At 35.9% G+C, this 24,988-nt stretch overlaps 1 protein-coding gene across 10 annotated transcripts in view; it reads right to left on the bottom strand.

The window, feature by feature from the left end:
* CSPP1 (centrosome and spindle pole associated protein 1) overlaps positions 1-24,988 on the bottom strand; it is a 65,727-nt gene that overhangs the window by 15,890 nt on the left and 24,849 nt on the right. For 8 of the 10 annotated variants that reach the window (XM_017812526.1, XM_017812532.1, XM_017812529.1 and 5 more), the window contains 15 exons: positions 23,918-24,000; positions 22,032-22,125; positions 20,998-21,055; positions 17,277-17,467; positions 16,224-16,342; positions 13,829-13,907; positions 13,382-13,502; positions 11,169-11,316; positions 8,980-9,132; positions 6,635-6,747; positions 5,361-5,510; positions 3,952-4,098; positions 3,061-3,165; positions 1,900-1,966; positions 365-485 (listed from right to left, as the gene is read on the bottom strand). In XM_017812526.1, the coding sequence (XP_017668015.1) occupies positions 365-485; positions 1,900-1,966; positions 3,061-3,165; positions 3,952-4,098; positions 5,361-5,510; positions 6,635-6,747; positions 8,980-9,132; positions 11,169-11,316; positions 13,382-13,502; positions 13,829-13,907; positions 16,224-16,342; positions 17,277-17,467; positions 20,998-21,055; positions 22,032-22,125; positions 23,918-24,000 (1,749 nt within the window). The remainder of the gene's footprint in view (positions 1-364; positions 486-1,899; positions 1,967-3,060; positions 3,166-3,951; positions 4,099-5,360; positions 5,511-6,634; positions 6,748-8,979; positions 9,133-11,168; positions 11,317-13,381; positions 13,503-13,828; positions 13,908-16,223; positions 16,343-17,276; positions 17,468-20,997; positions 21,056-22,031; positions 22,126-23,917; positions 24,001-24,988) is intronic. The other 2 variants (XM_017812530.1, XM_017812533.1) reach the window with 2 other exon arrangements.

Genomic DNA, 24,988 nt, shown 5'->3' with positions numbered 1-24,988 from the left:
AAGAATAAAGTAAGTACTTTCACAGCAGTATGGCATTCAAAAACATATTCAACAGCAGTAGTACTGCATTTTACAGGCATAAATTATGCCCTAGGAAAAGAAGTAATGAGATAAAATTCCACCTTACACATCCTCTTTCTGAGGCAGAGCATTGCAACCTCCAATCTTACCCGTATAGCCATTCTGACAATAAACTTTAGCAAGATTCTTGGGAAAAAACCATACACATAAGAAAAAAATAATTTTATATACAAGTTCTATCTTTATATCTTCATTTCACTCATGTATACTGGCCAACTAATACACAGAAGCTCTAAGTTCCTATGCAAAATCTAACTTTTAAAACTGAAGATGAAATTCTTACCGTGTAATTGGTACATCATCATCAGTGGCCATATTTAGCAACTGTTCCTGCAGCCGCCTTTCTTCACTACGAAGCTGTTTCCTCATCTCTGATAATTCATTTATCACGTTCTTTCTTTCCTCTGGAATTTAGCACAAATAATTTAAAAATAAAGATGTCAGAGCCACTTTTCTGTCTACTTCATAAACATAAGGTTAAAAAAAAGAGAAAACAGAGATAATGAAATGTTAATTGAAACAAAGACTGTACAAACACAAGGATTGCAGCATTTCATATACTAGAAATTAGATTAGAGTTTGTATTTTGAGACAACACAAGGACCAGATTCCCTGAATAGCAGAAAGCATCCAAAAGTCACCGGAAATGTTTTGCTATATTTAAAAAAGGAAAAGCTATGAAATAGCAGCAAGAGGGCATTGCCAGGAAAAAGTCTTACTTTGAAATAAGCAAATCTACGCATTCCTCAGAGGTCCAGAGGCAGATGACAGGAATTGAGGTGGTATCTGCAAGCACACAACCTCATTTCTGTTTCCTGTCTCAAAAGTGGGATATCTGTCTGTCCAGTGCAGACTGTCTTAAGTGGTCAACTTCTAACTTCAGTTTTTAGTATGTGCTTATGCTGACTTTTTAGACCTACTTCGGGTCTAAGCTGGTTTTTTGTGGTCACAACAGCATTCCTCCACAAGTTAAACCAGTTTAATAAATTCCTCATTTTCCAAATAACATGCTTAGTAATTTGATATGTTACTGACTTTTAGACTGTGTCCAGAACCTAGCAGGGAAGCAAGTTTTACTAGTTTAAATCCTCTAACACGAGACTTAATTCATATGTCTTCATTTCTCTCATGACAGACAGTCTGAGTCAATCAATTTCCAATGGCCGCATTAAGAACCACTCTCCCATTTAGTGGAAAAGCCACAACAGGACAGCATTTACTGCTACATTCCATATGTTGTTTCTTATATAAAGAATATTTCTTATATTTCTTGTAAAAAAGAGTCAGAAGAAAAATTACTGCTTTCCACCCATACATTGCCAAGATAACTAGCATATAAAAAGCAAAGGAGATCCTCCCAGCACAGCTAAATTTTAAAACCACCAATGAAAGCTAAGAGGAACAAGCAGAGGATTAGGCAGATTACCAAATATAAGCAGAATTTAAGAGTTACAACTGCAATTGTTGGTTTAATCCATTACTCAGCCAGTGCAAAACTCTCCCATTTTGCAATATTCTGGTCACAGTGGTAACGACTGTTCTGACTGAGAGATCCAGCACTTCCTGTGAAGACTATTCCACTATTGTTTTTTACAAAAAAACTTTTCCTGATGAAGATACATAATAAATGTATTTCTATTTTGCACTAAAACTTCAGACATATCATACTAATACACCGATATTATTAAGACAGAGAAAACAACCACATATAAATGCAAACTTTAAAAGACTATTTCTTTGCAGGAAAGAAAGGGAACTGTAACTGAGAACAATTTTATTGTAACAGAAAGTGAGTTTGCAATAAAGACAGATACCCACCTAATGAACGCAACTGATTTCTTCTAGCAGGGACAGGTGGAGAAGGAACCCTTGGCTGTGCAGGATCCTAGTGATCATAATGAATATGAAATGTTAATATGTAAAAGAAAGAAAATATAGTACATTTTATTTCCTTATTTTACATTCAATTTACATTAACAATTGGAAGACAGAATAATACCCTTACAGGTTGTTAATGCCTAAGGTTTTTTAAATCTGATCTTTAAATGTATAATCCAAATTCCTATATTTGGATAGCATTTACAGTCACTATAAACTTATATATTACTGTAATGCACTACTCAGAGATCTAGACAAACCTATACCAAGTACTGCTAAGACAGAACTAAACAGACCTTTCTCCACAGCATTCTTCACGTTTAGGGAAAGCAATGGATTTAATAAGGTTTAAAGTCTAACATAAAATATTCTCTGAAACTCCACTATAAAGTATTTAGCTGAGTTCATACGGACAGTTTGTAAAAAAAAAAAACAAAAAACACTTTCTCAGTAAAAAGACAGAAGTGTAAACTGAGATTCAAGTATCATGACCAATTATTTAATCTACTCTTTACAGGAGAAATTTATTTAAAAAAACAAAAAAATATTGTCCCAGGGAAGATTGTCAAATGAAAGAAATGAGAGGTCTGACCACTCCTGCAACTCATTTTTGATGCAGAGAGGATGGAAAGCATATTAGGAGTTATAATCTTCTTGTACCTTCAAAAACATAAAGATGAAACTATAATGTCTGTAGCTACAAATCAACAGTAAACTTCATGCTTGAGCTAAGTTCTTCTCTGAGTGAACAGGATGAGCTGCTACATAATATGTAATCTTTCTTATCCTAAATCTTGAGATCATTAGACCCTTGGTAAGGGTCTGGACAGTGTCTGTCCTGTCCAAAATGAGGTGCTCATCCCTACAGAATATGCATATGCAGAAAAAAAAATTCAAACAACACATGGCCAAAAAATTTCTTCAACACTTGGAATCAAATTTAACTTTAAATTTTAGAGCTGCAAGACTGACCAATGTAAAGACTGTCTCCAGTTATCTGCAGCATTCCAGTAATAACTAGAAACCATTAAAAACCTGGTAGGATTTCATACACTGTATGGTCTTAAATAAACCAGTAAAAGTTTGCTACAATAATCGTACTTGTGAATAGTAAGATATACGGCTCTCAGCAGAGGGAATCCTTTCTTCTTTTCTTACTGATTTGTTCTGAAGAGTGGGAATGATGGGAGAAGACTGCTGTGAAAACTGCAAGGAGGAAAGTAAGGCTGAAACTATGTTCCTATAACTTCTGAATAAAGTATTATTTTGCACAGGAAGAGTTTTCTTAGTATTTTTCATTTGACAGTAAAATGCTTTCAAATGCATAAAATTATTGAAAAAATTATTTAATATGATTTTGTTTTCACCTGTAGCAGTTTTAGTCCTTTTTTTGTTCTATGCTCTAGGGACTTTTTCATTTATGTTTAAGTTGCAAATCTTTTTTCCTCTGGACACTTCTATTATATCTGTCCACTTTAGAGAATTGACAGAAATTTTGTAAAAATTTTATAAGAAAGACAGTTTTATAATTTACTTCAATTTTGCCCAACAAAATTCTATGTGATGGACTTTTTACAGCACCTAGGTCAAAGAAAAATAATGAGATTATCAATAACACCATTGTTCAAGACGAACAGTCCTTACAGTCCTCTACACTGTATAACTAATTTTATTTGTATTTGCACCTCTGCTAATGTAGATCACAGTACTTCACTCCAGACATAAAAATCAACTATAGAGTGCACCTTGCTCTTATTAATCTTGTTTTTACTATTTCTTAATGCAAATTTGATCAGCAAGATAAGTGTCCACTGTAGTATATCTGATTTTTCAATCAGCTGTTCTGTTTGTTCATTAAGTATACTGCAGATTGATAAAGTGAGAAGGGAACAACACTAAGAGGTCTAAGAAATCATATGATTTCTTTAAAAACCAGTTATTTCTAAAAGTTAGAAAGAAGTATTTGTATCTTAGAAAGTCACTGAAGCATACCATCTTCTTTTCCTTTTCCATCTTTTCTTTCTCAAAATATTGTCTAAGCTGTTCCTCTTGCTTTTCTTCTTTTTCTTTTCTTTTTTTTTCTGCCTCTTTTTTCCTTTCTTCATCCAATCGAATTATTTCTTTATTTTTCAATCTTCGCTGTAACATAAATGTTATTAGTACATAAAAAAAAGACTCAAAATTACTGAAATTTTGTTTCGGTTTTCTTTGGAAAGTTAAAATTACACATCAAAGTATCTAGTATGAAATGAAAAGCATATTTCATTAGGCTGACTTCAAACATTCAAACTAAAAAAGTATCTCATGCAAATAGTAAACATCCACAGTCCTGGCTTTGCTCACATCATCTAACAGAATTCCTAATAATTTCTATAAACATCAGTTTGTGACCCCAGATCTGCCATGAGCTAAGGCTAAACTGCAGGAGTCATTTCCAAAAATTCAGATTCAAACAAAACATACCGTAAACATGCACCACTCAATCACAAGCCCACAGAGAAAATTATCATTCAATCTCAATTTTAGTCCTGTGTTTGCGATTAGCAAACAGCAGTGCAACCCATAAGCTTCCCACTCTATACTAGACCAGCTCTAGTATTCCGAAGACAAGGCTCATCCAACTAACTTGTTCATACTATGGAAGGAGAATTTAGAATATAAGCTAAGTGCTCTCTCTTAGAGAACTTGAAGTCCTACATCCTGAACCGATCTTTCATAACCCTGCAGGGTACTGAAAGATTCCTCCATCTCTGATGGCCCTGCATCCTTTTCCTACAATTATTTATGATATTCAAAACCATGAAAATGTATTCGCTTTTTCAAACCTGGTAAATAAAGCTTTACGTTTTAATTAAATCCACGGGGATTGATTTGGATTTGAATTTACCTCCACGAAAAGCATTCATTAGATTTGCTTGGCATTCTTCCAAAACAGGCAGTATTCTTATCTCGAAGATATCTCTTTACCAATTCAAAAGAAAGCTTTACAAAACCTTCCTGTATAGCTACATTTGTAATACAAATAATTCCATGAGAGCTAGATTTAAGATGCTAATAAAAAAAGTCAAAAAATGGGCTGTTTTTTTTAATTCACCAATTTGACAAAGCTTTTTATTGGTCTTATCACCAAATTCCTTTAGAAAGAAGAGCACTTATAAAACCATGTAATTTTTCTTAGAAGCATTAACAGCACTTCAAGGTCATAGTACACAATAAAGAGTGAGAATAATGTGCTAGTTAATGCTGACAACCTTCCACTTCTCCTCTGGCTAATGTAGACCCATTTACAAGCAAGGATCAATTCACAGGACAATGCTTAGTTTACCTTCTTAGTCTAGATGACAAATATTGCAGAGGGTTAGTTTAGGATGTAAAAAAGTCAAAGGATCAAAATACTACACCTCCTCGTCTTTCTTCCTTTTCTCTTCTTGTTCATCTTCATATGCTTTTTGAATTCTCATCCTCTGTTCCGCTAGTCGCTTTTCCTCTTTTTCTTCTTCCATTCTAAGTTTTTCTCGTTCTGCTTCTTCCCTACGTCTCTTTTCTTCAATCTGGAAAATAAAACAAAGAAGTATTTAACTGTCAATAGCCAGCAATAATCTGATAAACAACATTTACCATCATTTACCAACATTTACCTTTTGCAGTACCTACTTGCACAATCAAAAGTTTTATGGCACAACTGAAAGAATACCAGGGTCTGTCTTACATTTCAGTTTCAGAACTCCTTTAAAATGACATTCTATTTTACTATTTCTTTTAGTAAATATTTACTATTTCTTTTTGGTCACTATTTACAGAACCATCCTCCAGTAAGAAAACTAGTTACAAATGCTACTAATAAACCCAGGGTATTGCCTAACACTTACTCTACTCCAGATGTGCTGGAATAACACTTTTCTTCACTAATTAAATAATGGAAGATGGGAAACCAAACCAAAAAATATATGGCAATTCTTTTTCCTTTCCACAATTATAGTATTTTTAGACCCGGTGCTGACTTACTAAAGCTAAAGGTCTGCCCTTTAGTCTTTTTGGCAGTCCCATACACAGAGGAAAAAAAACCCTTTATCTTTTCAAGAGATCCACATCAAACTACTGTATAACTTTAGTACTCTTTTAAATTACATAGGATTTCCTCAATATTGATATTTAATAACAATTATATTTAATTCCTGTGGCATAAGATTAAATGTGAAGTATTATGGACAGAAGACAGAAGCTGGTAGAAGAACAGTTGGGCTTTATATACACATCAATAAATAACTACACTGTGACTGTCTCACTGATCACCATTTCATTTTGATGAGTGTGCATCATGTAAACTTCCAAAGGCAAAGATTTTTGTTTCTTTAGGTATTTATGTGCGCAAACCTGTACAGTAAGCACAGTTTGAGAACTCAATACTGTATTTGAAGAGCTGTACTTAGAAAAAAAAAAGATAGAACCTGGATTAAAAAAGCCAACTAATAAGAAATGCTTATAAAAGTGATGCTATTATGTAAGCCAAAATCTGAGAAACTTGATAGTACATAGCTCTTACTACACCTCTTGTGTACAGAATTGGGTATGACTGGGTAAGTAGGGTCTTTGGTCAGCAGTGATGATTTGCTCCAACTGCAAACCCTCTTTTTAAAGTTCACTTAATCAGATGATATCTGGTGTGCACATTCACCTGTAGACGAAGAAAGTTCTTGTATGACTCCTGTCGCTTCAGATACCGTGGAGATGGTGGTTCACCAAACACATTACCTCGAGCAAAAGGAGAGGCCTGTGCAAATGTAAAACCTAAGGGAGGGGAAAAATTACAGACAAAAATCAAGGCAAATTTAAGACAGCAAGTCAGAGTGAAGAAGGGAGAATCTAAGACACTTGTTTCAAAAGGTATCTTATGACAGCCATAATTCAATACTATAACTGGGATTAAAAGTTATTACATTGCCTGCCTACAATATTGCCAGGTTTTAGCTGCTTAATTAATAATATCAAAGTGAGTTGTTTTTTTACTAAATAACACCTACAAAAATCATATATTTTTGTCTGATCTGCAGTTTAGTATCTAAAAATATTACCTGCAAGTTAATTAGAATAGCAAATACTTTACACCTCATAACTTCACTGCTTGCAATTACTCTTAGAACATATAGTTCTGTTCCTTAGGTTTATTCACTACTTAAAAACAGAGCATCCTAATAGAAGAAATGTTTAGGTAAAATAGCAAAGGATGCTACAAAAAACAAAGCCCCAGACTGGCAAATAAAATTCTAAGCAGTCAGAAAACTGAATTCTGGAAGTATAAGGTGCCTTCTGTACTATTGAAGCAGGAAGTGTCAGGTCTCCTTTAGCCCTGAGTTACAAACACGTCATAATCATACAGTCCCAAAAGCTCTAGATAGGAGGATTAATTCAGATACCACACAGAGCAGATTTTGCAGAACAGAATCCCCACAGGAAATAGAGGAGAAAGAAAGGAAGTAAAGGAAAAGTAGAGTAAGTTGTGTTAACTTGCCAGCTCATACAGCATGTTTTTCACTCATATCATGCCTTCTCTGAAGGAGTGTGCTTCAAAGATGTGCAAGAGTAACAGCTCCACTGAGCTCAGACAAACATTACATTTCCCTACATGGTGATGTACCATCCAAGTCAGATGAAAGCAGAAATAACACATACACGTATTCCCATAGGAATGCATATGCTTACTACTACATCCTAGCCTTAGGAGCATGTGCTTGCATACCAAGGAGTACACTTTGAGGTATTATTCTTCCTTACATGGAAGCAGTGTTTGAATCTTTCCAAAATGTAACTAAATTTACATGTAGCTCTTTCAGGATGGAGTTATTTCCCATAGATATGTTCCATGCACAAAAGCAGAATAAATATTATATACCATTTAGAAGGCATGGATACAAGACAGACACAAGTTACTATGGAAAGTATCAAGGAAAACGCTGTGTACCAGCTACTGTCCTTCAAGTTCTTCTTTTAGTGGGTTGGTGTACAAAAAGCCCCTGCAAATCCAACCAACCAAACCCACCAAAACATATATAACGTCACTTCACTGCCTGGCTGATCAAATTCAAGGTGCAAGACTATAAAGTTCCCATCACTGATGTGCACCACCACCTGATTTCAAAGTAAGTGGTCTAACCAGGGGGCTCTTCGCTGTTTTACATTATTACTTTATCGGCCTCGCCTGTTTCATTCTCACTAAATGATTAAATATACAGCCTGTAAGAGATAAAGAATAAGAGGTGGGAGAGAAGGAACAAAAGTTAGTAGTAAGGACACTGAGTTGCAATCATGCAAAGCAGATCTATGCCCCAAATACCATGTAACTCTTTATGCAGCAGTGCAACAGTTCGGACAGGAGAAAGAAAAGTAGCATCTAAGCTGACTTAAGAAGATCATCACCGATCCTGGCATTTGCCCAAACTAGGGACAGATCTGGAGTGCCACAGTGTTCTCATTTAGATGTCTCACAAAATGTAAGATGTATTTGTTTTTAAATGTGAAAAAAAACATAAAATCTCTATAACTTGGAGGCAGTGCACAGGGCTGCATGTGGACCTAATTTACCTGTAACTTTTTAGAACTTGTTAAGCTCATTACTGTACCAATTTCACCTTAAAACTCTGATATACACCTGAAGACCTTCCATCTCCTTTTATTTTTTATTCTCACCTACTATACAGCTGTATTTTACTATGTCATTTAAGAATTTAAAAAGTATGTATGAGGATTTGATTAGATAACACTGAACCTGGAAAACTAACATACTGATCCTGACTCGTCAGTGCTAAAACACTGATTAGTTACCACTACTGACAAGACAGATAAGAAAATACATTTTAAGGGCACGCAGTGACAGCAATGAAGAAGTTTGGGAAAGAAGCATGATACTGATTTCACACATAGAGAGCACTAACGCTATCACAGGACTACTAAAAAGGGGTAAAGAACTAGAGAATTTTGATCACTAAGACTTATGGATAATTAGAGCTGTAATACAGTATAAACCTGCTATTTTATTTGTAGATGCTTCTGTGTTCTCAGGTCTTGAGGAGGCCAAACTTAGGTCAACAGCTACAAGAGCCCTTTTATCTTCATATAGTCTTGCCTCTGGATTATGATATGCATCTTCATTTTGCTTGTGCATGATATTCAAGTCCGCTAAAGGAAAGGGGAAATAACTGTTTACAGTATTTTATTCTCATAAAAAGCACGTTCATCCCAGATTCTCAAAAATACAGGGGTTTTTGATCGAATTCCACTTTTCCTGAGCATATCAGCTATGGGAACAGAAGATTCAGGCAAAGACAAGAATATAGAGGCTAAAGGTGAAATACTTAGGTACTATTAATATATAATATATATAATGTATATATATTACATAAAATTAATATATAATTAGGTACTATTAATTAGCTGATTAGAAGATTTATTTTGTTGCTTTTCTTTTGTCAGGAATGATTCTTCACAACAAACCTCCCGTTTTCCCACCCCAAAATGCTATTAAATGAAAAGATAAAGAGCTCAAAGACAAAAGTGACTGACGAGTCTATGTTGACAAGCACGTATTTAGAAACCACCCTTTCTTCTATCTCCTTAAAGTTGTAAAATACTTCTGAGTTTAGTGTTGGTATTTAAGTACTGAATCTCTATTTCATTACTATTAGGACTGATAAGTGCACTGAAGCATTGAAGTGTACTTCGGTTTTCATGTCTTCAGTAATAATCCAGATGCAAATTTCTACATGTAAGCAAAGCAACATTATCCAGCATTTGCACCAAAATTTACATGGTGCCTGATCAAAGATGTTAATTTCAACTGGTTTTGAAGTGTTACCATACTATACCTAGAAGGCTCATTTTAAAACAAAAAAAGTACTGCACAGTTTTCAGATTACCTTTTGAAATAGCATTTCTGATAATTATGTAATCATAATGATAATTACGTAGTCATTTAAGCACATGGATTCCAGGAACTTCAAATTACATTCCTCTCTGTAAAGCAGCCTTTGCATATATCAGAATCTCAAAAGCTATTTACAGACATTTTTAAGAGGATAAAAAGACAAGTCACACTGCATAAAAAAGAGACATGGCAGAAAGCATGTGATGTTTCACGACATTTGACTCATAGCTTATCCATCATGCTGCCAAGCTATGGTGGGAAAAGAACTTTACATATGTAATCCAGGAAAAACAGGGTAAGAAGCTTCTTTCTCTCAGTTCCTCATTTACAGATAAAATTCTGTAAATTTTAGCAGAGCTCAGGCTAGTGTGAGACCTCTACATTTCCACTCTCACCACTGTTAAAGCATAGAGAAAGAAGCCAAACACTTAAATGCAGCATCTAAAGTCAGGCAGTATTAACACCTCTATCTGCTCTGGCAATAAATGCAAGCTTGGATCCTTAATGCAAGCTTCTGAACTTGTAATTTGGCTACAAAATCTTTAAAAAAAACATTTAAACTTCACCTGCTACCCTCAAACTACACTATTAATTTTGCCATATGTTGCTCAGGTGTCATATAACTGAAACTAACTACTTATCCAGTAAGTGTTCCATGATTTACTGGAGGGGTGGATGAACAACTTGCCTGGATCACAGCTATCTCCCAGCTCGCTACTCCCATCTTGTATAAAAAAGCATTTGGAAAAAACTAAGCCTTAAAAAACATTACTGCGGACTGCTCTTTATATAGCCACTTACCATCAGTGTTACTTGTGGAAATTTAAATATTCCACTTAGCTTTGTATATTTATATAAAACATGCTTCCATTTTCCATGTCATAAGCAGAGATTTCTAACCCTAGAAATTACTTTTAAAAAGAAAAACAATTTAAAACTTGTCCCTGGACACGTTTAAATAAAAGTTTTCACAAGAGAGTATATTTGTATTGTTGATGATTCTAACAGCTTGTTTTCCTCCTTCTCCCTTTACGACTGCATGTCTTCACTTCTAGTTGACGTATCCTGCATTGCCCATTTTGTTCAAATTGTACTCTTCGAATACCTCTACAGAAATCAAAATAATTACTGAAATATTCCTAGAGTGCACCTCCTTGAAACAAGTAAGTCTATTTGTCTATAAAGGGATACTAGTGTTACAAAACAAGGGATAACATAGCTGAATGGAGCCTTTAGGAGAGCAAGAAAACATCAGTCTTGAAAAGACAACACATAATTTTGGCAAACATACTTATCAGATTTCCTTTTGCATCTCTGAGAGGAGCACCACCACCACCTCTTCCCCAGGGGTTGTAATTCCTCATTTCTGCTTCTAACTTGGCTTCATAGCGCTCCTTCTCCTCTCGCTCCTGCCTGCGCCGCTCTTCTCTCTCTCTTATCTAAAAGCAAACCAAACAAAGTCAGTTCCATAAAAATATCACATTAGGTATAATTTTAATAAAAAGTTAACGGTGCCAACTGAATGCTCTCATTACCTATTTCCCTCATCTATATCAAGCAGATCCAAACATTTCACTGTCTATGCTGCAGACAGTGCATTGAATACCGTTGTGAAAACGTGCATGGCCAGTTGTGCATAATCAGAGAAACACACAGATACACATTATAAGACTCCCAAGTTCCAGAAATGTTCACATCTGACACTTGCTCTATATCCAAAGTTCCATTTCTCTGCATCTTTGATACAGATGTTTATACTGCCTGAAGATCAAACAGGCAAAATTGTACAATACTACACTTGCTTCTCTCAACCTGGTATATTTTGTTTAATCAAAACTTAAACTAGAGATGACTCCTAACAATAACTGCCTTAACAGAATGATACACAATTCTATAACCATTGGTGAACTAGTTTTCTGCAGTAATACCATATGATTTATGTATGTAACACAGAAATGTTCATACAGATTGTTCTTCCTTATCTTCAAAATCAGGTTACATTTATGTAACTAAATTTCCTCATAAATGTAACATATACAAAGTGAACAGCTGTTAAAAAGTTCCTCTTCTACTTAGAGCTTTTCAAACATTAACTACTGTCTATGTAACTAAAATACATTACTGTATTTTTCTTAAGTTTGCATGTGCATTAGATAAACTTACTAATTAGATAAATATAGTTAGTATAAACCACTATGAGAGTGATGAGGCACTGGAACAGGCTGCCCAGAGAAGCTGTGGATGTTCCATCCCTGGAAGTGTTCACGGCCAGCTGGGATAGGGCTCTGAACAACCTGCTCTAATGGTAGGTGTCTCTGCAGGGGGAGGTGGAACAAGATGACCTTTAAGGTCCCTTCCAAGTCTAACCATTCTGTAATTCTATGATTTCCCCTTATCAAATAGTCATATAATTTCCTTAGAGATATAATGAGTCAACAAAGACCCATCTAGCTCCTTCAACCATTCACAAAAATGGTCAGTCTTGTCAACAGGAAAAAAAAGCAGAATACCTTCTGTTTGCTTTCAACCATAAGCAGCATAACTCTGAAAAACTGTATCATGCAATGTTTATTAGACCTTTATGTCAAATTGTGCAGCCTCTCATATGGCAAGACAAAATTTACTTAAGCCCATAGTAAAAAAATGCCTTTAGAGAAGCATATGTGCAATATCAGACACTATTCCTAAATGTTTATTTAATTCTTTATTTGACTTTGCTTGGCAGCCTTTCTTTTATCCCTATGCACAATCATAATTAGAACTATAATATTTTTATAGCCATTATTTACCTCCAGTAAAGAAATATATAAAGAATAAGATGAGAAAATATTAAGTGCCACTGAACTAGGTTCTAGCAAAATATCTTGCAAAATAATATGCCTCATTATGGCCAAATAAATTTTATAAACTCCCACAAGGTACAGCAGCAAAAGGCCACTAAAATGAGTAGGGGTCTAGGATGTCTACTGGAACAGGGGATTCGAAAAATTTGTCTAGTCTATCAAAAAGGAAGCTAAAAATGGTAAGACACCACTGCAAACACACTGGAAATAAACATATGGGAAGCTTTTGAATTAGTGTCCAAATGATCATGAAGAACTTACTGAAATTAGACTGTTCCTAATAATTATAGCAATAATGCTCAAAAGCAATCTTTTAGCAGGAATATCACAGCAATATAATCCACTGCCTTTAAGATGCAGGTTCTTATGTTTATGAAAATAATCATACAAAGCTACATGCCTGGAACTAACGTTTGCTGTAAATCTTAACATTCTCTCTGCCTCTGACAAAAAAATTGAAGAGCTTACTGTCTGTTTGAAGAGCTAAAGCAAACTAAAGCAGGGTCTGAGGAACATGAGGAAAGAAGTGATGAAGGGAGGGAGAGTTAGAAAACTTTTTACTTGTAAGCTAAATAAAAATGTCTGAAAGAGTACTACAGTTACAACCATTGTATGTTAAAAAATAAAAGAATAAAGAGTCAGGAACTTTATCACTCAGTACCTGCTGTTGTAATTCTTGTTGGTAAGATAATGTTGCCTCTTTGGAAGACTGTGTTTTTTCTTCAGAAAATATTCCTATGCTTCTTTGTCTGTCTCCTGTATTCCTCCGTCCAATGTTACTTCTGAATTGAAAAACCACACATACAAAAGGAAAACATCACAGGGTCCAGATGGGGGGAATTAAAAAAAAAAAAAAAATAATTAAAAATTCCTTAAAAGCTGTTTTCCACAGCCTGGCAGATTAGAATCCCAAACATTTTCATAAATTTATATGAAAGTAGGAGTTTGCTGAATTATTGGTTTATTGTTTAGATAGAAATCCTTCATTAGAAGTTTGAAGAGTTGTGTTTAATACATTTTATTTCAAAGGCATGTCCATTCTCAGCAAAATATTCCCAACACAAAAAGATAAATGCAAACAAAGAATATGAATCCAGATAATACTTACACAGATTGCTCTACTGGGGCTTGATTTAAAGGGGGATCCAGATTAGGAGTGGGCTGCATTCCCATCATACTGGTACCATCTACACAGAAAAAATAAAAATACTTTTTTAAATTTTGAATGCTTGGGTATAAATATTTGCCATTACTTAAAAGAACAGAGTTCACTGCTCTAACTCTGTAAATGCAGGATTACTAACAGGACTTTCAGCTTCTATAACAAACTTAGCTAATCCATAATGCCCTCTAAAGCAAGAAATACAACACCAAGGTACAAATCTATTTCTTAAATTCAACTAAACCCCTTTAAATTTTACAAATTACTTCAGTAACATATTCTAAAATGAAATAAAATAACTCGCTTGATGGTAACACTTGTCCTCATGCTTTCCAAATGTATCATCTAATTACAGTACATCTGGCACCTGTACTCTCACTGAAACAAGACCTGCAGCACCCTGCCACAAGGGGCTTGAAATTACTGTGCGTATTACTGCTTGTGTTCAAGACAATTTCACTGTTCAAATATTAAGCACTAGCAATATTCTAGTTTGAGTAACCAAGCTTTAGGACAACTTAACTCTCATATGTGAATTTCAAGTATTAGTTTCTTTAATACTCTAAACTGTAAGCCATTTTATTCTAGAAGTTATATGGATAGAAGGGTTAAAAACAAACACAAACAAACAATAACTACCAAAACAAAATATACAGGAAAAAAAACGAAACCGAACAACCCCGTCAAAGTCCCCAAACTTCTGTGAGTTAAAACTGTGGTCTGAAAATAAGATTACAAAGAAAAGATAAAATGCATGGAACTTTTAAATAAGGAATCAAACAAACAAACAAGACTTTCTCAAACCCTAAGCTATTACATAACAAGATAGGCAGAAATTTACAATGGAGACAGAAAAAAAAAATCCCAAAACTTTTGCTCTTCAGTCTCTACCTTTCCTGAAATTCCCCAGTGCATACAAATACCATTCAAATAAAACTAGTAAAAGAGTTATTTTTGTAAGGTTTTTTTCTTCCTTTATTTTACCGTTTCTATGAAGGTAGCTGTCCTAGTTAGAGCAGACAGGACCAGTTCATCACTGTGTGGGTGTAACCCAAACTGTGTATTCTACACCCTCTATGTCATTTCCCAGAAGCTGTTAACAATAGACCATTTGCAGCAGCTGCCCAGAGCACACCTGACACCTCAACCTATAAGCTGGGTGTTAAGACTGAGATAGGAGGATGTTCCTATCCTCACACCAATGACTCAGGGGTGATAACTCCCCTCCAGGGAGTCATTAGCACCTTCACACCCAGCCTGAGGGGTCATGTCTGCTAATGGGCCACCAAGGATCCCAACTATATCTCACAACTCACAATCACCCATTGTAGAACTTCCCACTCTGCAGGAGGTACTGGGCATTCCCACTCGAACCTGAGAGTATACAATCTTGGGGTCTTGGGACTTCTGGGCCCCCACTCGTCGGATCCAGAGGAGACCAGAACCTCGACCAGACTGCGACCAGCACTCTCACCAACAGGTTTTCCTCCCCTTTTACTTTGGACTCAGGGGGGCCATGTGGGGCTCAGCCTGGGGGCCAACAAACATCATTCTGTGTGTGCCCCAGCATGCTGGGTTATACATCTGGGTTTTGTAGGTTAAAACCAATTGTCTGTCAGTATAATTGTATTTACTGTATTATTGTTATTAAATTGTAACTCTGATTTATAATCTCTTTTGAATTGGGTTCAGTTTACCTTTACCTTTCAGTTTACCTTAAACCAGCATAGTAGCACAACAAATTTTAAAAAGTATTTCTGCTTTTTCCTCTAAAAAAGCAAAGAAAAGAAAAGAGAGAAAAACACACACCACACAATCCAGTCCCTCCACACGCACATCACAATTGTTTCTCTCATGAAATCACTTTTGAAGCACTCAAAGGATGGACCAAAAAAAGTCCTTAAAATACAAAGGTAGAATTCTTTCTACATTATTTTAAGATATTTAATGTATTATTGTTCTAAAAATATTTAAAATTATATCTGAAATTGTAACAACACCAAACATGTAATGAATTATATTAGTTATGTAAATTTAGAAAATAATGTTTTAATTATCAAAATTATAATGAAAATTATAATGTAGGAGGAGTAATGGCTAAGTAGCTGAGACTAGAGCTTTTTCAAGTGATGAACAAGATTTCTGGAAGCCACAGCCCCTTTTGTAGTTGAAAAAAAAACTATTTCATTCCAAAACACCATTGGAAAAAGCCCTTTTCATTCAATCTAAAAAATGAGTTCGATTTGCTGTCACTAGTTCCACATTATTCATTATTTAACTAGATTAAAAGTAGTCACCTTAATCACTCTAACAACCAATCCACCGAAAATCATCCACTTACAATATGCAAGAGCGGGATCCAGAGGATTCCTAGCCCCATAAAAGTAATATGCGTCATCATAAGGTGTTCTGTAGTTGTCTGTCAGAACTGGTGGTGGAGGCGGTGGCAATGGTGCAAGCCTTAAAGAAAAAAGGGACACAACTCTTTGGTTTGCTGTACAGCTGAAAAGAGATCATCAAAAGAAGCGAAGTGAGGAAGGAAAAGAGAGGGAGGGAAAGAGAAGGGAGGGGGAATGGGAGGAGAAAGAGAATTCATTATGAAAAAATTCTAATTTAGTTCAGCTGAAGACCTCTCATTAGTGCCATGCAGAAACAATAAGCCTCAGTAGGGAATTTACCTTCCCTTAGGGAGTAGTACATGAACCCACACTATTCCAGAGATCTAAAGAACATAAAACAAGCACGCCTTCTTTTACTAGCTCAGTTAATGATACTCACTGGTTACATCAGTAACAGTAAATAAAACAAGGCAAGGATTAGTCTCTGGTCAAAGGGTGAGTAGCTCAGCACAGCTTCAGCCAGATGCCTGAAGCTCCTTCTCTCTCTCTCAACAGTTTAGCCTCAATCACAGCATCTAATGGACACTGTCCTTGCCTACAGTGCATTCCTGAGGGATGCACTGTAGGCATCCCTTGGGATAACCCTAGGATATTGCTAACTGACGGGGCCAAACTCATACCATACCAGCCTTCTGAAAATATGGACATTGCTGGGCACGTGCCCAAGCGTCCTCGCACATGATTCAATATCACAGGCATGGACATAACTTCTATGGCACAACCCTTATCCTATACAAACGCCCACTAAGAGAGAGCTGTCTTCACAGATAATCCAGCCTCCACAGATTTTTCAAAATAAACTGTGAAGAAATTGACATTTAAAGTTTATTCCAGTGCAAAGTAGTCAGTTTTCTGTTAATTGTCAAAATATTATTTCTACCTCCACCAGTCCCTCGGAGAAGGATCAGTAGCACCACTGAGCTCTACCTCAGCAGCAATAACATGCTTAACATCAATCTTATTTAACGTGCAAAACGAACGTGATGGTGAAGCACCTGGGAGCTGCTATTTCACCAAGAGTGCTGGCTAGCCCTCTGGGAAAGTCTTTATCACTCTGAAAGTCTTCATTCACTGGAGAGGCTGAAGGGGCAGGCACTGGAGTTTGGAAAGCCACCCTGGGCCTTTCAGGAGGTACTTTCTCTTCAGAAGCTCTTGCTGAGAAGCCAAACTGCTTCAGTCTATTTGGCTAAAAGGGAAAAAAAAAAAAAGGTAAGAGAAGAAAAGAGCATAAACAAAAAACCAAAACGAAACGGTTATCTTGTCAGTACTAGGAAATATTCTGACCTTCCATTTAGGTTGTTTTAAACACTTCACTGGGTCCCAACTAGCTGCTCAAATTTCCAGTAATTGCAGGTTTTTCTCCCAGTGATTTACTGGGAATCTAATACTACAAGGAAATCTAGGAAGTTTATCACGGACTTACAAAAAATAACCTCTGTGGCAAGTTTCAAGAAGCATATAGTTCTAGCTAATACCCAGAAAAAAGAATATTTCTGTCTGTAGTACAGGTTATCTACAGCTGCCAATTTCCTACACTGACAGAATTGTCACATTATATTAGGCATAGGAAAAGTTTACAAAATCCCTCCCTCCCATCCCAAGACTGAAATGGCTCATAATCACTAAAAACTAAAATCAAACACATACTGAGACTTTTTCCAATAAACATTTCCTTGCAACACCATTATTTCATTTTTTAAGCTCCTTGTATTTTATTGATTTTTTTCAACCACAACAATTATGAATTTTTGGGGCGGTTCTTTTTAAAAATAGAAGTAGCAAATGTTTATTGATAACTGGCAGCCTCAGAAGAAAGTCAAAGGCAACATGCAAATAATGCAAAGGCATGCAAGTCAGTTAGTTTCAGAACTACCCTATCACATCCAGAAAGCTCTTACAGCAACTGCTGTGTATAACTATTTTAATGTTTATTTAAATAAGTTAATATAATAGAAGAATGGAAACAAATCATACAGTGTATAAGTAAAACAGATTTTGTTCTGAGTTTGCTGGTCCTAACATTGCAGTGCTTCAACTAACATGCATTCAGAGAAAGTAATACCAGAAACCAGCTAATTATTAAATATCTAACAGCAAATCATAAACCCTACAATATGGAAGTATTTCAGCAAAATATTAAATCTTTACCTCCTCATCACTTAGCTGCAAGACAGTATATACAAAGCAGTTAGTACTCACCAATCACAAACTACAGCATTAAGATAAAAATTCTCAAAATCTACTTGATTTGCTTGTAACATTTAACTTCAAATTTCTATATGTGAATACAAAAGTAGTTAACAGATACAAGCTACAGCAATTGAAAATTACAATACAGTCTACAGACTATTTTTTAACTTGTCTTTTCAAATCCAGTGTCTTGAGCAGGAGAACATTTAAAACAGCCTTTTTCACTAACTTTAATGTGAACTGTTCCCAAAGTGCCCCAGATTTCAGCTCTGTAGCTAATTTCAGATGTGACTGTGGTATTCAGTTCATCCTGGGGATTGTTTCATTTTAAACGAGCCAAAAGTCTACATTTATAGGTTCTTAATCAGGCATTGCTATTTAACCAACCTGTAATTAATCAAGAAATCCACCTAATTAGAATCTCTCCCTGAGAGGCAATTTAAAGCTAACAGTGACTGATGCTTAATGAATGCAGCAATTCTACTTAATTGAAGGCTTTCAGCTAAATTAGTGGTTTTAAAACACTGTGCATGCTCTGGACGTGCTCTAGATATAATTTTATTCCTACAACAGGCACTTTTGAGATGCATATGGTATACTGAGTGCTGCAGCAAAGCATGCTTCTGCATAGTCAGCTCTGATTAGACAATACTGTTTACACTGACCTTGCAGCCTGCTGAGCCAAAGGACCCAGCATCCTCTGCTCAGTTTTGTCTCTTTTCCTGCCTGGCTCCCAGCCCTATATTCCATCTCTCTCCCTTTCACCATCTGAATCCCTGATCAGCCAGCTGACCTCTCTAAGCCAACTAAAGCAGCAAAAAAGATTCAGATTTTTGCCAGCTAACCAAGCTGACTCAGTTTGCAAAAGGGATCAAACAAGCAAGACAGACACTTTCAGCAGGGAGGGCAGGAACACGCAGCCAGAGCAGTGTTCTCCCTCCCCATTTAGAAGTAAGAATTTTGATTGAGCTTCACTGCTTGTCTGCGCACATTCTCAGCCTCCTGCCTCACATGCTGACTAATAAAATCTTACAGCTATCCACCCACCTTCATTTTCTAGCAAATACAACCTCCTTTCACCTCTACTGAACCCTCCAGAAATGGCATAAGTTTCTTGCATTCAAAAACACCCAGCACTGCTGATAATTTAAACCAGTTACCAGCTAAATTAATAACCAGTCTATTCTTGATTGAAACGGTTACCAACTCTTCAGCAGCAGATCTCCAAGATGCAATGGCCTCAGGCACATAGCAAACACACATGCAAATCATGCAAGTTCTGCGACAAGCAGTCAGCTACTAGTGCTATAGTGCTGACAACCTACTCCTTGATATATGCTAATCAAAATTTTTAACGTAATCATCACCTTACTAAGGAAGTGGAGACAGTAGGAACTCTGCATTACATTTTACAAGCAACAAAATATTAAGCACCTTGTTTTTTACAAAATCCTATAAAAATGCTTGTAATCCTGAACACTACATGGAATCATTTAAAAACAATTACAAATTTGAAATTAAAAATTGATACAGTGAAATCAACTCATCTGCAAAACAACTAGATTTTTTCTTAACTGAAAAAGAGAAAAAACTTTCTGCAGCATACTTTACATTTCCAAGGAAGGGTTACTACTGTGTGCATGTAAACAGGCTAGCAATGGACACTAAGTATTTTTTTTTATGATAATCACTGCCTGTTCAAAATTTCCACTTGGTCACTGCACAAGAAAATGTTCAATAACTTCCATGAAAATACTTTCCTCTTAAGCTGACACCATGTGTAATAAGTTACAGCCTGTGCTGGTTTTGGCTGGGGTAGAGTTAACTTTCTTCACAGTGGCTGTTATGGGGCTATATTTTGGATTTGTGCTGAACACAGGGTTGATAATATAGTGATGTTTTTTGTTATTGCTGAGCAGTGCTTACACAGAGGTAAGGCCTCTTCTGCTTTTCATACTGACACGCTGGTGAGGAGACTGGAGGTGCATGGGAGGTTGGGACAGCTGCCCCCAGCTGACCAAAGGGACATTCCAGACCATATGACATCATGCTCATTATATGAAGTGGGGGCAAGAAGAAGGGAGGGATGTTCAGAGTGATGGTGTTTGTCTTCCCAAGTCACCATCAGGTGTGATGGGGCCCAGCTCTCCTGGAGATGCCTGCCCATGGGAAGCAGAGAATTAATTCCTTGTGTTACTTTGTTTGTGTGGGCACCTTTTGCTATCCCTATTAAACTGTCTTTCTCTCAACCTATGAGTTTTCTAGCTTTTATCCTTCCTATTTTCTCCCCAGTCCCACTGGGGGGGCATTGAGTAAGCGGCTGTGTGGGGCTTGGCTGCTGACTGGGGTTAAACCACGACACAGCCTTTTCATCCTTGGTTTCAATTTTGTTCTATTCTGATGCCCTATTAAAAAAAAACCAAAACAATCAGCATTTATCATTTTATAGAAGCCCTACAGAGTTTTGCAACTGAGCAAGAAAAAAGGAAAAGTCTATATAGGTGAAAGAAAATCCAAGTTTCTTACCTTCTTTTCTGGGTCATGAGCTCCAGAAGCAGCAACTAAGAGCTCAAGTTCCTTCTCACTGTTTTGTTGGAGATTTTTTTTTTAAAAAAAAAAAGGATCATATCAGAAAGCAGTAACAACTATACTCATTCTTTCAAAGCATAGAGCTCACAACTTTGTAGCTAAGATAACTCTGAAAATACAAGATAACAGAAGACAATGATCCACTTGAATTCTTCTGGAGTCAGTGAAGGAAACTGTGTAATATTTTAAATAAACAGAACTCTCAAGAAGCATCTGGCTACCATCTATTCCACCTAATAAAAATCCAATTACCATAAAAGGACAAATCACCACAAACCTTTTTACTACAACTTTTCAGGACATTTCTTAAAAATTTGTCTTTATTCACATTCAAGAAGTTAATATTAAATACATTGAAATGACTGATTCAAAAGTGCAGCAATAAATACTATTTTGTAATTTCTGGGCTCAGGCTTGTTCAGCATGCACAATTTTTCATCATAGTGAAACTGTCAATACTAACTTATTTTTAATTCCTTATCCCTTCACTAATATCACTGTGTGTTTTTATGTATCCATACTGTTATTCAGTAGGCAGCTGCTAATAGGTAAGGAAGAAATTAATATTTTATTATTCTGCATAAGCCACATGGTCAAGTGCTTCAAAAATAAGAGGTTACTTTCCTAAATTGGAGGGCAAAAACAAGACTAATATTCAACTTTGCCAAGTAGTTAAGACACTCCCGCACCAGCAAAAAAGATAACTTCAGTTAAAGCTTCGTTACCCTGAAGAAACTAAAAATAATTTTTCAAAAATGAAAAAATATCTTGGTTTTCTTTGTCCCATTGAGAGCTGGTGAATTTGATTATTAGAAACTAAAGCTCTCACGGCAATGAGTTTAACTGAATGCAATATTACCTCACTACCTGGAATTCCTCAGTTACAAATTTTTCTCTTACCACACTGAATTAATGAAATGCCTCCAAATTCCAGCCACAATCTTTTAAAAAATATAGTAACTTTCCATTACCGTCTTTTATTTCGCTGTTGCTCAGCCATCTGTTCCATTAGCTCTCGCCTGTATTTCTCCTTTCTCCTTTGGAGAAGTTCTCGGTCCTGACCACCTAATGGAAATGACCACACATTTGTGTAAATGCTCCACAAGGTACTGAACAAAACCACTGACTTTGAGTCAATTTAAAACCTGAAACACAGCAGAGTATATGAACACTGAATCTTTACTGACTAAAAAAAATAGATAGTTTTAATATACAGTTTGTTTGGAGTATGATGATCAAAACTACTAAAATTTTCATTATTATTTTCTCAGTTTGCCTGGTTTTGTATAGTCAGGAAGCTACAAATTTCAAAGCTATGTGATAAAACAGCAACTAAAAAAAGTTAGTTGTTTTTTTTTTCCTCTAATGCACAACTAAGGAAGATACACTATAGCACTCCAAAACTATGATGCACTGCTCAGGATACAAAAGGAAAGTTAAAACTGAAGAGATTCAAGCCCACAGGGAGGAAAGCAAATTCCTCCACTTCTAGAACGATTCCCATGACTACTAAGAATTAGCAAAGAACTGGGAGATGTCTGTATGCAAAGGGAAACAGTGATAACACCCCAGATGGATTTTAATGAACCCAAAAAACTTCCAACTTTTGGTAGTACCCTCAGAATAAGTGTGGAGGTGTTCTATTATTTTACAAACAAAACAATAAAAACCATCATCACCACTTTCTGTACAGTACAACTATCAGACACAGGAACTCCTAACATACTCCATACACAAAGTCACTGTGGATCTCTAGTAAAGTTGACCCAAACAATAAAGAGAAGAAAGCTGGAAAGAAATAAAATAAAAGCCAAATCAACAACAACAGCAAAACCTGACGCATGACTGACTGACTTTTTTATTCAACTATTGTGCTGGAACTGTAAACCGACCAAAATGTGCAAGATAACCTCACAATTTGTGATTTTGGGAGAGTCTGAAATCACTTCTCATTTTCAAAAATTTCAAGTTTTAATTTACTTAATCTTTATACAACATAGCTAACAATACTCTTCTAACCAGAACTGCCAGGAATACAAATTCACAACTCTGTATACTCGAGTTACCACAAATGAGAAGACTGGATAGACCAGAGACTGACCACCACAACACCACTGTTTTAATGCTGCCTTTAAACAGTTCCAAAAAACTTTACCTGCTACATATAGCACTGAAGATCAGGTAAGTTCAAATGAAAGAATAAACAGAAATTATTCTGACAACTGTTAATCAATCCTTTCATAATTCAAACCTAGCTTGCCTTCAAAAGCTCCCATCTAAAGGACTACTACTGCAGTTCATTTATTCTTATCTTATAATTTTCTGAATTCAGCTAGGAATGCTATGCCTTTTACAGTATTTCTCTCGATTACACTCCACACTAATGCTCCCTGCTAAATTTTATGGCTATGTTTAAGCAGTAAGAGATGATCAGAATCATTTATTCTTGCCCAAGGCTGTGAAAATTACCATTTTCCATACTTCTGCAATTAAAGACACACTATAAAGTTGTGTCTTTAACAATACAGAGGTTAAGACTTCTCCTATGCTTCATTTTGTAAAAAAAAAAAAAAAAAAAAAAAAAAGTAATTATATATCTGGACCTTAAGCTGTTAATAATATCTAAGAAGAAACTTGGGCTCTTCAAAATTAATCAGAAAGTCCTGTTGCATTAAGAGGGAAAACATGTTTTTCTTTATTTTTTCTATGTCAATAGTATTTATTTACCTGTCTTGGAGACAACTAGCACAAGGGGGAAAACAAAAACTCATTTTTCTAGGTTTTAGTTATTCAGAGGGAAAAATAACATATGCAAGAAAAGTTGAACCAGTGTCATTAGTTAGGTTCTTATACATACCAAGAACAAGGCCTGTTCTATGCCGCATTTCAGCTGCAGACCTGGCCTCCTCATTAGCTGAAGGATGAATCTGTACCTGATTTCTGGCAGAGGCAAAAAAGAAAACCAAGCGATTAAACTCAAGAATTTCTTTCACAGTCTGTGTGAAACATGATAGATGCACTTAGGTCACTGTGTGATACATATATGAAAAACAGCTTTCCAACAATCCAAAGAAATAGCAGGAGCAAAAGCAAAAACTGCCTGGCAAGAAGACGCTTCTTACAGTTCCCATTTGCCTGTGGTTTCTCCAGCCATCAGCAACACTGACTCAGTTGAGCACTTCAACCATGTTGACAGACTCTATGGTGCCAGTCAAGTTTATGTAAGGGCTTTACAAGTGTTCTGCTTCTGCCTCATACACTTAAATCACGTCAGGACTTGCAAAACCAAGACAACAGGAAAAAAAGGAATTTTAAACCTACTATCAAAAAAGGATTCCCCATTGTATGAATCAATAAAAGTCTTCAGTTGGAGAAATAGGTGATCTACTGATTCAAAAAGAAAACTGGCATGCAAGCTTCAATGGCTGTTCTCAGAGGAAACACGTTTTTCTTGTTATACTAGCTGCAGGAAAAAACTATCAGCCATTTCAGATAACATATCATGGATTTTAAATTAACATTTTCCTTTCATCATGATTTTGTAGTGCAGTTATCAGAAGAATACACAGTATAACACATCTAGAATCTCCAGTTCTTGAGATCTGCTACATACATGCTCTCTCCTTTAATTCGTCTTCATAATCTACAGGTATATCTCTTACTATTCCATTCAGACAGGGCCTTAAAGAAACTGAAAATATTCAGCTATGCTTGCCTAAAAAGATCCAGTCTGAAATGGAAGGTCCAGCAGTTTCGTGTAAATGTATTTTCAGCCTGACTGCACACTGGACAGCAGAACCAGTTCTGAAAATATCACACAAAATTTCTAGAAATAATTCACTTTGCTAGCACAGTCAAGTCAGCCCTTTGTCAGGAGTGTGAATTCCCAAGCCTGCTTTCATGCAACCTTTAACTGTTGAGCCTGGTT

The sequence above is a fragment of the Lepidothrix coronata genome, unplaced genomic scaffold (assembly GCF_001604755.1).
Source record: "Lepidothrix coronata isolate B3197 unplaced genomic scaffold, Lepidothrix_coronata-1.0 Scaffold36, whole genome shotgun sequence".
Lineage (NCBI taxonomy): Eukaryota > Metazoa > Chordata > Aves > Passeriformes > Pipridae > Lepidothrix > Lepidothrix coronata.
Note: the sequence above shows the minus strand (reverse complement) of the source record. Positions and strands in the feature narration are given on the sequence as shown.